The sequence below is a fragment of the Pogoniulus pusillus genome, chromosome 11, assembly GCF_015220805.1.
Source record: "Pogoniulus pusillus isolate bPogPus1 chromosome 11, bPogPus1.pri, whole genome shotgun sequence".
Classification (NCBI taxonomy): domain Eukaryota; kingdom Metazoa; phylum Chordata; class Aves; order Piciformes; family Lybiidae; genus Pogoniulus; species Pogoniulus pusillus.
This window is the reverse complement of record NC_087274.1, coordinates 3,016,656-3,032,260: the sequence shown is the minus strand read 5'-3', so window position 1 is coordinate 3,032,260 and position 15,605 is coordinate 3,016,656. Positions and strand designations below refer to the sequence as shown.

Here is a 15,605-nt window from a genome sequence, read left to right as displayed (position 1 = left end):
TACATAAAAAAGAAATCTTTACATTTTTAACACCCATACTTATAATGATTATTTTCTTTCTTTTTTTTTTTAAACCTCAAAGGAATTTTTTGGGTGAATTTCCTTAAGCTTAAAAGATATTTAAATATGGTCTGAAAATGTCACTTTGAAAACAACTGATTGAGCTGTTCTCTTTGAAAAAAATCATGAGTAACCAAAAGTATTGAAAAGGAGAGTTCAGAGAGAATGATCTTAAAGGTGTGCTTGACTACAACTCATTCTAGCTCAACCTTCAGTAATATGCTGAGTGAGGGTAGACTTAGATGGGATCTTGGGAAGAAGTTTTTCATTACAAGGGTGATGAGACTCTGCATAGGTTGTGGATTCCTCCCTGCTGTGATGGCTCAAGGCCAGGCTGGATAAGGCCTTGAGTTGCCTGAGAAGCATCACTGCCCATGGCAGGGAGGTTGGAGTAGATGTGTTCAGTTCTGGGCTCCTCAATTCAAGAGAGATGTTGAGGTGCTGGAAGGTGTCCAGAGAAGGGTGACAAAGCTGGTGAGGGGCCTGGAGCACAGCCCTATGAGGAGAGGCTGAAGGAGCTGGGGGTGTGCAGCCTGCAGAAGAGGAGGCTCAGGGCAGAGCTCATTGCTGTCTACAACTACCTGAAGGGAGGCTGTAGCCAGCCGGGGTTGGGCTCCTCTGCCAGGCAACCAGCAATAGAACAAGGGGATACAGTCTCAAGTTGTGCCAGGGCAGGTCTAGCCTGGATGTTAGGAGGAAGTTCTTCACAGAGAGAGTGATTGGCATTGGAATGGGCTGCCCAGGGAGGTGGTGGAGTCACTGTCCCTGGAGGTGTTCAAGGAAAGCCTGGATGAGGCACTTAGTGCCATGGTCTGATTGACTGGATAGGGCTGGGGGTAAGGTGGACTGGCTGAGCTTGGAGGTCTCTTCCAACCTGGTTGATTCTGTGATTCTATCTCTGAGGTGCCTTCCAACCTCAGTCACTCTATGACTGTGTGAACAAGGTCTGGCCTATAAGCAAGCACCATTAATTTCCCCAAAACCTGTATAATGAGAACTTGCTGTGCAATCATTTTAACAGCAGTGTCACACTTTGCTGGGTAGCTGACTTTGTGGAAAAGAATAAATGTCTTTCTTGCGAGAAGGCTGTAAATCTTACTGATAAACACATTTCAGAATTCAAACTGGTTTTCCCTAAAAGCCCATCTTCTGCTGTGATTTCATAAAGGCAAGAAATGCTCTTTTAAAATTCAGGATGCAAGATAGCCCTTCTGCTGCATTTTGCTGTAAGGCAAATGTATCTTACAAGGTTTTCAATGAGGATTAAAACCCCAAATTAAATACGTCACTGGGATGCTTTGATGACAGAACTGCCTCTGATTAATCAATTCAGTCCCCAAACCTATCACCAACTACCACGAATCCACAGAGACCCATCCATTTGTGCTTTAAATGCCCCAAGCAGTCACTCTACACACGGAACACTTGTACTGGGGTGTAAGAACAGAGAATAAAATACTGCTGCCTCTGTCTTACAGTGTGCTCTGGAGTTTAAAGGGAGTGTCTGCCAAAACAGCCCTGTCTAGTCCGATTGTTACACACAGAACAGCAATGATTACCCTGGGCATACTTCACAAAGCTCTCTACAACTATCATTACAGAGTCTTGACTCATTTTGACAGGTATTAGAATATTTATAAAATTCAAGTACTCTCTAAACTTTTTTGAGGTCTGTTTTTCCTAATGAAATGTCACTTCTTTCAGACTTCTGTACTCCTGTTGTACTGAAAAAGAACCTTCTTTCCAGCAGCATGCCTGAGCCCCTCCAGCACTCTTTTCAAAGACTGAATGTTCAATTATTCAGTGAAACAAGACAATGGTGTATTAAAGGGAAAGCTTCAGATACATCTTAATAAAGCTCCAGTGCTCCTCGTTTCTTAATTATCTTCTTGTTTATAATTTTGGACAGCTACACACATACATAAACAGCAGCTGGGCTGAAAAAGGCAAACTCCATCCCTGACTGCCATGTGTGCCATGCTGACAGCCTATTCTTTAGGGTTTTGCATGCCTGATTTCAGGTATCTTGAAGAAGCCACACTTTGGAGAAACTGCTGAGCCCTCACGTTTTCAACCTAGGTCCCACTCCAATCTCCAACTGCAACGCTCAGGCTTACATGAAAATTCAAGAGATGACCTTCCTCACAAGGATTGAGAGCAAGACACATGGTCATTCTCCAACAAAAGGTGCACTTGGACAAGTGGTTAAAGAAGCAAGGTTTTAGGTGCAAGAACCAAGGTCTCAAGTGCTAGCTAGACTATCTAAGGATTAAATGACTTAGGCAACACTGCGCATTCTGAACCCATGCCGAAGGAAGAGAAGCAAAATGTATCAGCAAATGTATCAGCTAAGAGTAAATTCTGGACAAGCAGTAAGAGAAATCTCAGTCAGCACAGCGTGGCAACCCATACAGCTAAGTCATGTATCTCTGCAGCATAAAAGCTGATGAACCAGAGCCTGCACCAGTAGACTGGAACAGATGCTCATCATTTGTGGATCAAGAGCTCAGGAGGCACAGAGCTCTTCATCAGTTAGTTACATAAACTAGATCAAGTCTGAAAAATACCAAGCAAGTAAGGGGAAAAGTGAAATAAAATCACAACCATTGTATCTCTTTCAAGAAGATGTTATTAGCAGTTTCCAATAGGTCACTGTATCAGTGTATGGATACTCTTGTCAGTCCCCAGGAGATAAGTGGTTAAATTCAGGTTCTGTTTCAGGAGTGCAGTAAACCAAGGTTTGGTTTCCACTTGGGTTTTTCATTTCCAATCTTTGAAAACCACATCCATTTGCAACAGTGCAGAGGAGCAGTCAGGAAGGCAGAGTACAGCATTGATCTCACAACTGACTAATAAGAGCTTTTAGCTTTGCTTTAATAATGTAGTCAGGGCAGTGGTTCCTGTCTTCGAGAAGTAAGCCTCAGGATTTATCTCTGCTCATCTCAACATTTCAGCTCTTCCACCAAATTAGAAACCTTTAAAGAATAAGAACTTGGTATCCATAACATCAGTGTTTACAGCTCTTGGCATTTTCCACATTTCTTCATTTAAGTCTATAAAAAGCACATTCACTCAAATCTTAACAAGTTTCTTTCTCAGTGTCATGAAGAAAAAAACACATAAGTAATGGTTTTCAAGCTTTCTACCTTCATACAACTGTCATAATATTCAACTTCAAAATACTACATTACATCACCATTTTCAACTCCAGAATTTATGTGTATTTTTTTAATCACATAAAAAAATCCTAACAGGTATCACAAAAAAACCTCCAAAACCAGAAATAAAAAAGAAGCATCTTCAATTGTTACTGACAAGCAAAAATCAGAGCAACTGCAAATCCATTAAAAGCAAATTTATCAGTAAGCAGGTGGAGGGCATCTCACACATTAACTCTGGAGTAGAAGGTAAAACCAGAACCACCAAAAAGACAACAAAAAAAGGCAGATTTGTCTACCCATGGAGGATATCAGAACGCTCTACCTCGCACTAGGGAAGAAAGTAATAGTTCTCTTGACTGTTACTGAGAAATGAAAAGGGCCTTTCTCTTCTCTCTCAGCAAAACTTCCTGATCAGGCAACAGAGTGGCCCTTGCAGACTGCACACCTGCAGCTCGGGAGGAGCCTTGGCAGATGGCATGGCAGGAGTTAGCACAGCATCAACCCACACTGCTCAGCCTGTGCAAGGCTACAACTGCCTGCCCTGCCTGCAGCAGGAGCTTCGGCAGCACCCTTTGGACAAGCTGACATCACGCCTGCGGAGTCAAACCTCTTCCAGAGCTAGGAACACAACTTCACAACCTTTATGCTATTTTCCTGAAGAGAATGAAGAACTTGAATTGCACCACACAGTTCTTTTAAAGGCTTAGATGTATTGTGTCTTATCTGGCAGCTAAAAAGAACATCCATCACATTACCCACACCCAGCAGTCACAGGTAAACATCTTTTCTAGTATCCTAAATCTTGATTAACTAACAAACATATATAAAGTACCTGCATCTTCCAATGGAACACAAAGCAATAGGATCTCCCACCACAGCTACCAAGGATTGTGCTCTTGTAATGGCAGTGTTGAGAAGTTTGTAATTGGACAGAAAACCATAATCCAAGTCTTCTGTTGAATCCTCCAGCAACTGCTCTTTCCTTTTAATTGGTGTTTGCTTATGTTTGCACGTATGCCGTGTTCGTACTGTGCTGAGGAACAAAACTCTGAACTGTTTTCCTAAAAGGAGAGAAAAACACAAAATGTCTGAGATGAGGGCAGCAATTTCTGCTAGAAACACAATCAGAGCAGTGCTCTCACCAGGCAGATTTCACACCTAGCTGTTCTGAAGCCCTGATAGCTACCCTTCACACGAAGAGCGTTATGCAAGAGTAATAAGATTTAAAAGTTTTAAAAGATGCCCTATAAATAGCATATTCTATTACAGGAATATTTCCTCTTTAAAAAACTTATTTTTCATCTTGATATTAAGCACTCCAGAACTTTCTGAAATGCTAATTAGCTTTACCATGTTGCCAATCAGCCAGTAATAAATCTTGGATTTATTTATTCTACCTAAAAAAACCAAACCAACACAACTAAACATAACAAAAACTTCCTGGCCATTGTTGTTTCCTCTTTAAAAATGCTTCAAATAGAGCAGTATCTACATGAAAACCCAGAGCACACCACTTACTGTCACTCAGTTCATTTATTACCTTCCTTTGTTTATTACTGACTGAAGCGCAGCCTAGCAACAGGCTATGCCCACACAAAATTCTTCTTAGAAGCAGGAGTCCATGAAGAAAATCCTAAATTTGTGGACTTGTTTGTACAGCTTATTGAACAAATGCAAAAATCAGTGAAACATTTTGAGGCTAAAGCTTTGTTAACATTTTTCTTTGTAAGTCTTGGGTTTTTTTCCCTTTATGATAAAACTCTTTCCTTTTCCAATGAGTTTTTCACTGAATCAATCAACCAGGTTGGAAGAGACCTCCAAGATCATAGAATCAACCAGGTTGGAAGAGACCTCCAGGATCATCCAATCCAATCAAGCACCCAGCCCTATCCAGTCAACTACACCATGGCACTAAATGCCTCATGCAGGCTTTTCTTAAACACCTCCAGGGACGGTGACTCCACCACCCTGGGCAGCCCATTCCAATGGCAAATCACTCAATGATTTTTTTTCTTAAGTAGGCTCAAATTTAATTTGTAAAACAAAAAAAAAGACAAATCTCACATGCATGAGTTTACTGCTTTGCTGTTCCATGTTGGATTACATCTAACCAGCTTGCTTGCCAGCTCCATTTTGCTATGTCCATTTTTAAGGGCTGCATCGCAGCTCGCTCCTTTTGTTCCGATCGCTTGCAGATTATTTTAGTCTTTCTTAAGTTCAGCAGGCACATTTTTCACTTCCTTAGCATAGCTTTGAGACACAGAACTATAACTTACCCTGAACATTGAGCACTCTCTCCACACTGACATCAGACAGCCTTTTTTTCCGGAGTTCAGCCCGAATTCTGAACACTTGATCAGCATAAGGTGTTACAACTCCTATACTGCCATCATCCAATTTGCCCCAGGCAACAGGCCACTTTCTTCTTAATTCTTCAACACGCTCCACTACTTCAAACACCTTAAAAGAAAGTCAGAATTCTTACAAGTATGCTCCACTGAAAATCATTCTTTGACACAGAAAGAGGATTTGAAAGCTCTAAAGCCTTTGCATGACACATTGTTACGCAGCCTTACTGCACGAGCAATAAGATGATGCCATTCTATAGTGATCCAGTGAAATTTCATGCATTCAAACAATCTATTTCACACACACTAATAATCATCACATAAAAGCTCGCCCATAAAAATGTCACCTTTCAAGTACAAGCTGGGAAATTATATTAATAACCTTAATTTGCAGGCTTATGTTCTTGTGAAAATGTCAAGTGCAGGATCTTTCTTATCGTACTTTATCTCATTTCCAGAAGTAAATACACTGCTTAAATAGGGACTATTTTAGTTGTAGTCTGGATTTTATTTCTGTCATATTAAGAGTTTGATAACTGTAGAACAGGAGTATGTATACCAGAGCACAGCCACTTTCCATTCCAAAAGGCTATCATCAAGAACTCCAGATTATTCATCAACTGCTAATTAATCTCTATGAAATACTATGAAGTGTACTACCTGAGAGAACTAATGAGTAAGGAGAAGTGCAAACCTCCTCCTGTAAGGGGACAGGCTCAAAGCAACCTTCCCCTGCCAGGCACAGCAGTTTGTTTCAACACACCAAATACTTCTGGAGAACTTCATGGAAGGATTTGGGGGTTTGTTTTACAAAAAACATTTACATTCCATTTGCCATTCAAAAATGCCAATCTGCCACTGTATCTCTGCAGATATTAAGGCCTGATAGTTGATGTCTGCCTATTCCTAGAGCATCCCAAGGGCAAGCTCAGCCTCTTAACAGAAGCTAGGCAAAGTCCTCCCTAGGAATCTCAAATGTTCTTCACTTTCTTCTCTTCCCTGGTCATCCAACTATCTTTGGCTGTGAGAAGGGAGAGTTAAAAATAAATGTAATGCTCTTAGCTTTTATATTATCCTCCTCAAATTGTTCAGGGGGAATTCTAGGGACTTTTATGGACATAAAGTGATATAAATCACAATGTATAAGACACAGTAGTTCCCAAAGGCTGAAAGTCTGTTGTTTCATGCTGAGATTTCAGCATCTAAAATCTGATTATCATAGAATCAACCAGGTTATATGACATTCTCTTTTAAATATATATTTGTATATTAATTAATCTGACTTAATTAATGTGAACAAGAAGAATTGGTTGAAAAAGTCAAGTGGGGGGAAACAGAGCAAGTTCTACTGACAAAGGTTATTAGAATAAACTTTGGTATCTATAAAAACTGTAGCACAAATACAACGACCTTTTGCAGGTATTTTGGCAGGCTTCTCTGAAAGTAAATAACTTCTGGATGTGTATTTAGAATTAAGGCCATAAAGGGAAACTTCAGAATTAAGACCAAAAGGGGAAAGAGCATTTTCCAGATTAATGCTTAATACAGGCACCAATGAACCATAAGAAGCCCTAATGCAAAAGTCCATTAAGGGTCAAACAGCAAAAATCTCCCTCATCATCTGAATTTCAGCTTTTCATGCTGGTGCTTAAGCAGCTGTTGTCCTTCATTTCTGCCTGTAGCTATTAATGACTCACAATTTTCAGACAGTTACTTGGCTACTGAAGATATTTTTAGGTTTTTTACAACTTCTTTTAAATGGCAGAGCAATCCAAGTAGATTAATGAAAATAGTCAGGTGCCCTCAGTTTGGTTGGGTTTTTTTTTTTCAGTGATGTGGCCAGAAGTCATTGGAACTTCTTATTGAAGCAGCTATTAAATACATCTCAGAATGCCTAACAAGGGCAGCGTAACAACAACCAAAAGGTTAGCAACTGTGCATCAGATAGCTGCACCACGACCACCAACAGCTCTGCAATGATCACAACAAGCACTGCTGCTCAACAGCAACCTACATTTAGATAAAATTCCTTATAAATTGAAGAAAATTAGTGATATATCTTTGTTTGTCTTTAAATGTCAAGGACATTTCTTGAGACATCCTTTTCAGAATCAGAATTAATTAGGTTGGAAAAGACTTTCAAGATCATCGAGTCCAACTCATCACCTAACACCTTCTAATTAATCAAACCACAGCACTAAGTGTCTCATCCAGCCTCCTTTTAAACACCTCCAGGGATGGTGACTCCACCACCTCCAAGGGCAGCCCTTTCCAATGCCAATCACTCCTTCTGTGGAGAAAGTGAGGGAAAAAAAGGAGTTGGGCCAAGCACCCTCCAACTTGAGGTGACTGGAAAAAAGGTACCTCCCAGTACAAAAAGAATTACCAATTGAAGAGTGTGAGTGTGTGGGGAGTTGTTTCTTGTTTGGGTTAGTGGATTTGGGGTTTAACTCAAGGGAGAGAACGAGAATGAAATTAAGTTTTGAAGAATGCAAATAAAACCATAGGAAGCAAACACACTGAGTGCAAGTTCTCACCTAAAACCCATAAATTTCATCTGCACACAATCAGTCAAGACACTGATCACAAACATATTAAAGCACTATGAAATGTTACTCCAGAGGACTCTTATCTGAGTGGGAACATTTCTACGACAGTCAAAGAATTCTAAGTTTTACTTGAAATTGCAGCTACTCTCAGTTGCTAAGATACAGCCATCAGAATGTCACAAAAATTATCAGGAAAGACATTCTGAAGAATGAGCCTGAGAGAACTAAACACAGCTGACAATTTGAAAAGGAGAGGAAAAAAAAAAGGAGGATAAATTAGTGGAAATGTTTACTACAATTGCAATGTTCACCGTTTCACGTTTAGCAAACTCCATGCTCCCTGTTCCTAGTAAAGGACAATTTATGTCTTCTACATCCACTGAGCATAAATCAACACATTTGGGGGGCAGTGGAGCTTTAAGAAAACAATCAAGAACAAAGCCAAAGAAGAGTTACCTCTGCATTATTGTAAAAAGCTGTACTATTTTTTTCTTGCACATCTTCCCCACGTGCTGTGAAGAAAGTCAAAGGGTAGAAATCTTTGTGTGCTGGCTGCTTTCCACTTGCCATCAATTTGCCTTCATAGAAAAGTTCAGATGTATAACTGTAATGAGGGAAAACAGAATAAAATGTGGAGTCTAGAGATGAGCTCACTGATATAAATGCAAATGTCTCTGATAAAATATGCAATCACAAAGTACTTCAGAAGGAAAACAGGACCACTGCTTAGTATTCAGCATCTTCAAGTGATTTCTCTGCACTGATGTTTCCAATCTACAGAGTAGAAGGCAGTAAAAATGTGCTTTTCCAACACTCTTTCTACAAAGACAGCATTTGCTTCTAATTTAAAGCTCAACATTATGAACATTCCCACTAATGCTTCACTCAGACGTTCTGGTGGCCTGAAACTGGGCAAGGAGAACACTTGCTGTCGGCACCAGTTATTGCCCAGGCTGCCTGGACAATGAGCATCCTGACATCATTGAAGGAAATTAAATGTACTCCAGATTTCATGCATAATGCAGGCCAAATGTTCAGCTTCAAAGCAAGCTTTTCCTCTGTGACCTTCTGCACACCAGTCTATGTTGGTAGTCATCAGAATCAGAACGTTACCAACCAGAACCAACACAACCAGAATGTTACCTCTGCTGGCAGCAGCCATCACAGAAGGTGGTTGACTGAGAAGGAGTGAGTCAAGAACTACTTTCATGGCAAAAAGTTGAGGCAAAAAAGGCAAAGTGCATGGAACAGAACAAAAAGCCACCAAGAAGAGACTGCAGGTTCCTAGGGCTAGCACTGCAAGCACTGTGTACTACTGTATGCACAACAGAGCTGAACTAATGCACTGGCTTTCACTAATGAGTGAGTTCTGGTATAATCTAACTTTCAAATGCACAGCTTCTAGCCTTTGGATATAGCTCTGTGGATGCAGCAAGATGAATACAGCCTGACATGAAGGCAACCAAAGCAGGGCACTGACATCAGTGGCCCACTGAGTTCTTCCAAGTTCCCAACTATTTTAGTTTAAGAACTGGTCACAGAAAACCTAAACAAACTGGTCTGCTACCAAATCACCATCAAACAGCTGCAGCCCACTGCTGACCCCAACTCCTTTTCACCACACAATGCTGAAGCATGTGCAGATCTCCTGTGGATGGAGCTGCAGCAGTCTACTGCTGCCAGTGAGCTAATTAATTTATTCAATTAATTAATTTCTTCTGCAAATTAATTCTTAGTAATGAGTTCTCATTAAACAATAAAACATCCTTTCTACAAGGGCTGTTTTTTCCAATTACTGTGCCAAAGTCAGGCTGAACTAATGGCTTGTTCTTTCTGTAATTTCTTTTGGTCTCCTCAGTTAGGTAGGTATGATTAATGAGCCCACCAGGAACCATCTTCTTGCACGTACTTCTGTCTTAAATGCCATGGTCCCATTTGTCAGGGGAAATTCCATGTGGTAAAAAAATCAGTAGGCTTGAAAACACTCTCCTAACCAGACCACCGTAGGAGCATTTCACAGCTTCCACTTCACACAGTGATACTTCCTAGCAGCTTTCGGTAGCCAGCCCACCATCCTCAGTGCTATCTCTGCAACCATCACCTCCTGTTCAACACAGCAGCTCCTTCTGGGAACTCACCAACTGAACTCTGGCTGCTGAAATGAATTGCAATGATCTTTGTGAGGCAAATTTCATGGAAGTGATCTCTAACCAAACACTGAAACAATCCCTTCCTATTCATTTTCTCTCTCGTTTGAAACTTACAATTTCAAATGATGGGTAAGAAATTTGGCATCACTCAGTCTATAATTACAAAGCCCATAAAAAGAAGACAGATCAAGCTGTGTAACAATATATGTTACACTCTGACTTTTGATTCCCCAGAGCACTTAAATACTTCTGCTTTTGCTTTGAACACAGTGATAACCTAATTAGCATGACTGGATACCAACAAAACATTCCTCAGTACATATTTGAGCCAGAATTTAAACTTTAGCATTTTTCCCCATGATTGCACTTACTCTTTCTAGCACAGCTCATGGATGAGCTCATTACACTAGCAGCCATTAGTTTATCATAGCATAAAAATGCAATACCACTGATTAATGAGTCTTGAAAAAAGACAAAAGGGAAGAAGCATGCCCAAAAGTTGACCTACTTTTTTTCTGCTTATATCCATACATTCCTTCCACAGCACAGAGCTTACCATTCCAAGATCATCCTCTCCAGTAATTCTAAAATTCTGAAACTTAATATATACTGTATCATGGTTTAAAAAGGGAAAATGAGCTCCTGTTTGGCTTAGTATGCAAGTCTTGCAGCCACAACACCCCCACCCAAATGAGGGGTCTGTAAGACAACTAACCAAATCCCTGGCATCTGTTTTGAGAGACTGAATTCCAACCTAACAACAAAGAATTATTCAATTAACTAACTTTAAAACAACTAAAGATTTAATTAAAGAAACACATAATGCTTCCCCTCTTTGTTCAGCTGTGCTCAGCTCAAGAGTTGTTCACTCACACCAGTCAAAGAAACACATGATACAGTGAAAAAGTTCACACCTACTTGATGATAGCTTCATGGGAGCGATAGTTCTCACACAGCAAGATCCTGCATGGGAATTCTGCAGGGTAGTGCTCATAGAGCCGATCGAGCAAGGAAACATGAAGGTTTCTTTCCCTGGCAAATTCACTGTAGACAAAAGGACTGAGCTGTAATAGACACACACACACAAAGAAAATGTAACTAAATACGTGGATTTGGAATTTCAGGCTCCCAACATCTGTATTTTGCATCAAAACACAAAAAGGAAACCTTGCTTTTACTCCATTCATAGTTGGAAGACAGAGACCATGGCTATTCCTACTGTAGAAGGGACAGAAGATCAACATGCTCTTAAAGGAACAACAAGACATTCACTAACTGAAGAGGACAGAAGAATCCTTGTACCTAGGTTGTTTTTTTTCCTTGTATCTGTAGTGGGTTTTCCTCTGTGGCTTGCACAGGTGAGTAACCAAAAGCAGAGTGCTGTTTGCCATGAAAAAAAACTCCCTAAGACAAAAAGAGCTAACAAAAATCTAAAACTAAACCAAAAACCAACCAATTTAAAATTAAAAAAAACACACCACAGGATGAACTAACAAAAAACAAAACCCAAAATAAAGCCAAATAAATACAAAGCTCAAAAATAAGGAAAAATTGCAAAAAATTAAACCCACAAAGAATCCAAACCAAAAAAAAAATAAGAACAAAGATTAAAAAATAAAACCACCAAAAATCCACAAAAAAGACAAACAAAAAACCCACAAAAATGACAAAAAATTAAAAATAAAGCAATAAAAACTAAACTCACAAAAAGCCAAACAAAAAACCCACAAAAATAAGAGCAAAAATCTAAAAATAAAACAACCAAAAAACTGCCACAGAAAACCCCAAAAAAAACAAAAATAAGAACAAAAATCTAAAAATAAAACAAAAAAAACACAGAGAAGGCAAACAAAAAAACCCACAAAAATAAGAACAAAAGTAAAACAACAAAAAAGCCAAACAAAAACCCCAACCATAAACCCAACAAAAAGCCAAACAAAAAAACACCCCACAAAAATAAGAACAAAACTTTACTAAAACAACCAAAAAACCCTCACCATAAAAAAGCCAAACAAAACCTCCACAAAAATATCAAAAATTAAAAAAACAACAAAAATAATCCCACAAAAAAGCCTCACAAACAAAATGTCTAAAAATAAAACAACCAAAAAACAAAACCCACAAAAAAACCAAACAAAAAAAAACCACAAAAAGAACAAACAGTAAAAAAAGTCCCACAAAAATAGGAACAAAAAAGTAAAAAAGGCAAAAAAAAAAACCAGAAAGAGGAACAAAACTTTAGTAAAACAACAAAAAAGCCAAACAAAAATTCCACCAAAATATAAAAATTAAAATATAAAACAAAAAATAAACCCACAAAAAAGCAAAACAAAGCCCCCACAAAAATAAGAATAATCTAAATATAAACCACCCAAAAAAAATCACAGAAAAGCCAAACAGAAAAAGAACAAAAATTAAATAGTAAAACAAAAAAACCCATAAAAATAAGAACAAAACATCTCAAAATAAAACCATCCAAAAAAGCACTAAAAAGCCAAACAAGAAAGCCCCAAAAATATGAACAAAAACTTCTAGTAGTAAAACAACCAAAAAAACCCATTAAAAAGACAAACAAAACAAAGACACCCACATAAAACTGAAAAACTAAACCAAAACCTAACAAGTAAACAAACACACAAAGAAAAAAGCTACCAACAAAAAAAAACAAAATCAACCAACCAAAGTCCCCAAACCCCCTCAAATCCAAAACTGTTCTGAATGATTCCATCCCATTACTCTGCCAATCACTTTGCAATTCTGTCACTACCACAAATGCTACAGCAGCTTCTCACCCAGCAGAGCCCTGTGAGTCTGTTAGAATCATAGAATCAAGCAGGTTGGAAGAGACCTCCAAGCTCAGCCAGGCCAACCTAGCACCCAGCCCTGGCCAAGCAACCAGACCATGGCACTAAGTGCCCCAGCCAGGCTTGGCTTCAACACCTCCGGGGACAGTGACTCCACCACCTCCCTGGGCAGCCCATTCCAATGCCAATCACTCTCTCTGACAACAACTTCCTAACAACATCCAGCCTAGACCTCCCCTGGCACAACTTGAGATTGTGGCCCCTTGTTCTATTGCCCAACCCCACCTGGCTACAACCTCCCTTCAGGGAGTTGTAGACAGCAATGAAGTCACCACTGAGCCTCCTCTTCTGCAGGCTAAACAACCTCAGTCTCTCCTTATAGAGTTTGTGTTCCAGGCCCTTCACCAGCCTTGTTGCCCTCTGGACACCTTCCAGCACCTCAACATCTCTCTTGAATTGAGGAGCCCAGAACTGGACACAGCACTCAAGGTGTGGCCTGACCAGTGTTGAGATCTTCACAAATCACAGAAATTTGGAGCAGAGGAATAATTTGAATATAAAAATACCAATATTATACATACACCCACTTTACATTCCAAAATTCTATAGCTCTTACCTGCATGTGGTCTCCAGCCAAGACAATTCTTGTGTTTTTATTAGCTAATGCTAGAGGCATAATAGTTTCACACTCCATAGCTTGTGCAGCTTCATCTAACAGAATGTGTGTAAAAAACCCTGTAAAACAGAGATATCAGCAAATAAATGAAAGCTGAAATATGAGAGAATAATGATAATAATACAATAAATTCTACTGAAAGTTCTGGGTTCTGACAGTTACTAAAATTAGGGGGAAAAAATCAGCATGGTTTATACAAATTAATTTCTAGCACCTACTAGAAACCACAGAAACAATTGTCAACCCCATTCAATGTCCAACAGTGGTCAACTGATTGCCAGAGACATCAGCAGCAGCCCACAGATCTGCCTTTTTCCTTCTGATATATGTGAAGTTAAACAAATGTTTCATCTGAGCTTTTCTTAGTCCAAGAGAAAATGTCTCCAGGCAGACTTCCCTCAGAAGGCTTCTCAAATCTGAAGATCTTTTCATCACCCCAAGGCTTGAAGAGCTTAGGACAACAACAATGGAAAAGATGTGATTCCTTCACTTCGCTCTGGTGAGACCTCACCTGGAGGGCTGCGTCCAGCTCTGCAGCCCTCAACACCTGCATCCACCTCTGCAACCCTCAACACCTGGTGAAGCAAGTCTAGAGGTAGGTCATGAAAAAGATCAGGGGGCTGGAACACCTCTGCTATGAGGGCAGGCTGAGGAAGCTGCAACTGCACAGCCTGGAGAAGAGAAGGCTCCAGGGAGACCTAACAGCAGCCTTCCAGCACCTGAAGGAGGCTACAAGAAGGCTGCAGACGGACTGTAAGCAAAGGCCAGCCAGGAAAGGACGAGAGCAATGGTTTGAAATTATAGGAGATTTAGATTGGATATTAGGAAGCAAGTTCTGTACCGTGAGGGTGGTGGAACACTGCAACTGGTTGCCCAGAAAGGCAATTGAGGCCCTATCCCTGAAAGTATTCGAGATCAGGCTTGAAAAGGCTCTGAGCAACCTGATGTAGTTAGTCACCGCAGGGGTTTTGGACTGGATGACCTTTGGAGGTCCCTTCCCCTTCCAACTCAAACCATTCTGTGATCCTGTGACTTGCTCAGGTACTTGAGTCTTATTAACTATTCTATATAGTGAATTTCCCATCAGAATGGCACACCTACCTGAGTACTTTGCTGGTTATGAGCTTTAAGGAATGTCAGGGAGGAAAATAGAACAGAAATTGGAGAACTGAAATTCAATCTTATGGCAATATGGGACCAAAAGGTTTGTGAGGTAGGTGGGAATCCATGCATTAGCTAACATGCACTTGAAAAAACTGGGCCACAGCAGGCTTAAATTCTGTGAAGAGTAAATTTAAGATAGGTATAGAAGTGGTTTTGTACATGAGGTTTAAAATTCAGTATTAGCTGACTTAGGCACCATCCAGTTAAGATTATATACATAAAAACATAGCCATTTTGTTTGGAAAACCTGAATTTCATACAGCTGCACACACATTACTACAGCATGATTGTACAGAGCTCACAGGCAATGAAAGCAGGTTCTTCCATCAAAAGTACTGAAAATACTTACCATAAAGCCCACATTACTTTTCTCTATTGCAACAAATGTCTAAACAAAGCCATAAAACCCAAGCCTTAACATCTTCTTGCAAAGAAATTCCACATCCTCCAAAAAGCAGATGGTTTTCATTTGAAGATCAAGAAAACAATAAACTTTAAAACAGCCTCTGCCCCTCAAAGCAGCAGTCTGCTATATTTCTGTTTAGAAAACAACCCTCCAAGTGTCAGGCTACCACTGCATGGGCTTGTAAGTGTGGGAGTTGTTTGCCAAGCTAAACAAGTCACAACCAAGCAAAAAAGCTCTCTGTGTATTTATGCTTACATGCCCCGCTGAGTAATGACCTTAATGAGCAT

General features: G+C 39.9%; 1 protein-coding gene across 4 annotated transcripts in view; it reads right to left on the bottom strand.

Annotated features, from left to right (window-relative positions):
* The window catches only part of HELZ (helicase with zinc finger), a 98,036-nt gene that overhangs the window by 24,211 nt on the left and 58,220 nt on the right, over positions 1 to 15,605 (bottom strand). For all 4 annotated transcript variants that reach the window (XM_064150601.1, XM_064150603.1, XM_064150604.1 and 1 more), the window contains 5 exons: positions 13,689 to 13,807; positions 11,187 to 11,332; positions 8,575 to 8,722; positions 5,498 to 5,681; positions 4,054 to 4,282 (listed from right to left, as the gene is read on the bottom strand). In XM_064150601.1, coding sequence (XP_064006671.1) covers positions 4,054 to 4,282; positions 5,498 to 5,681; positions 8,575 to 8,722; positions 11,187 to 11,332; positions 13,689 to 13,807 — 826 coding nt within the window. The remainder of the gene's footprint in view (positions 1 to 4,053; positions 4,283 to 5,497; positions 5,682 to 8,574; positions 8,723 to 11,186; positions 11,333 to 13,688; positions 13,808 to 15,605) is intronic.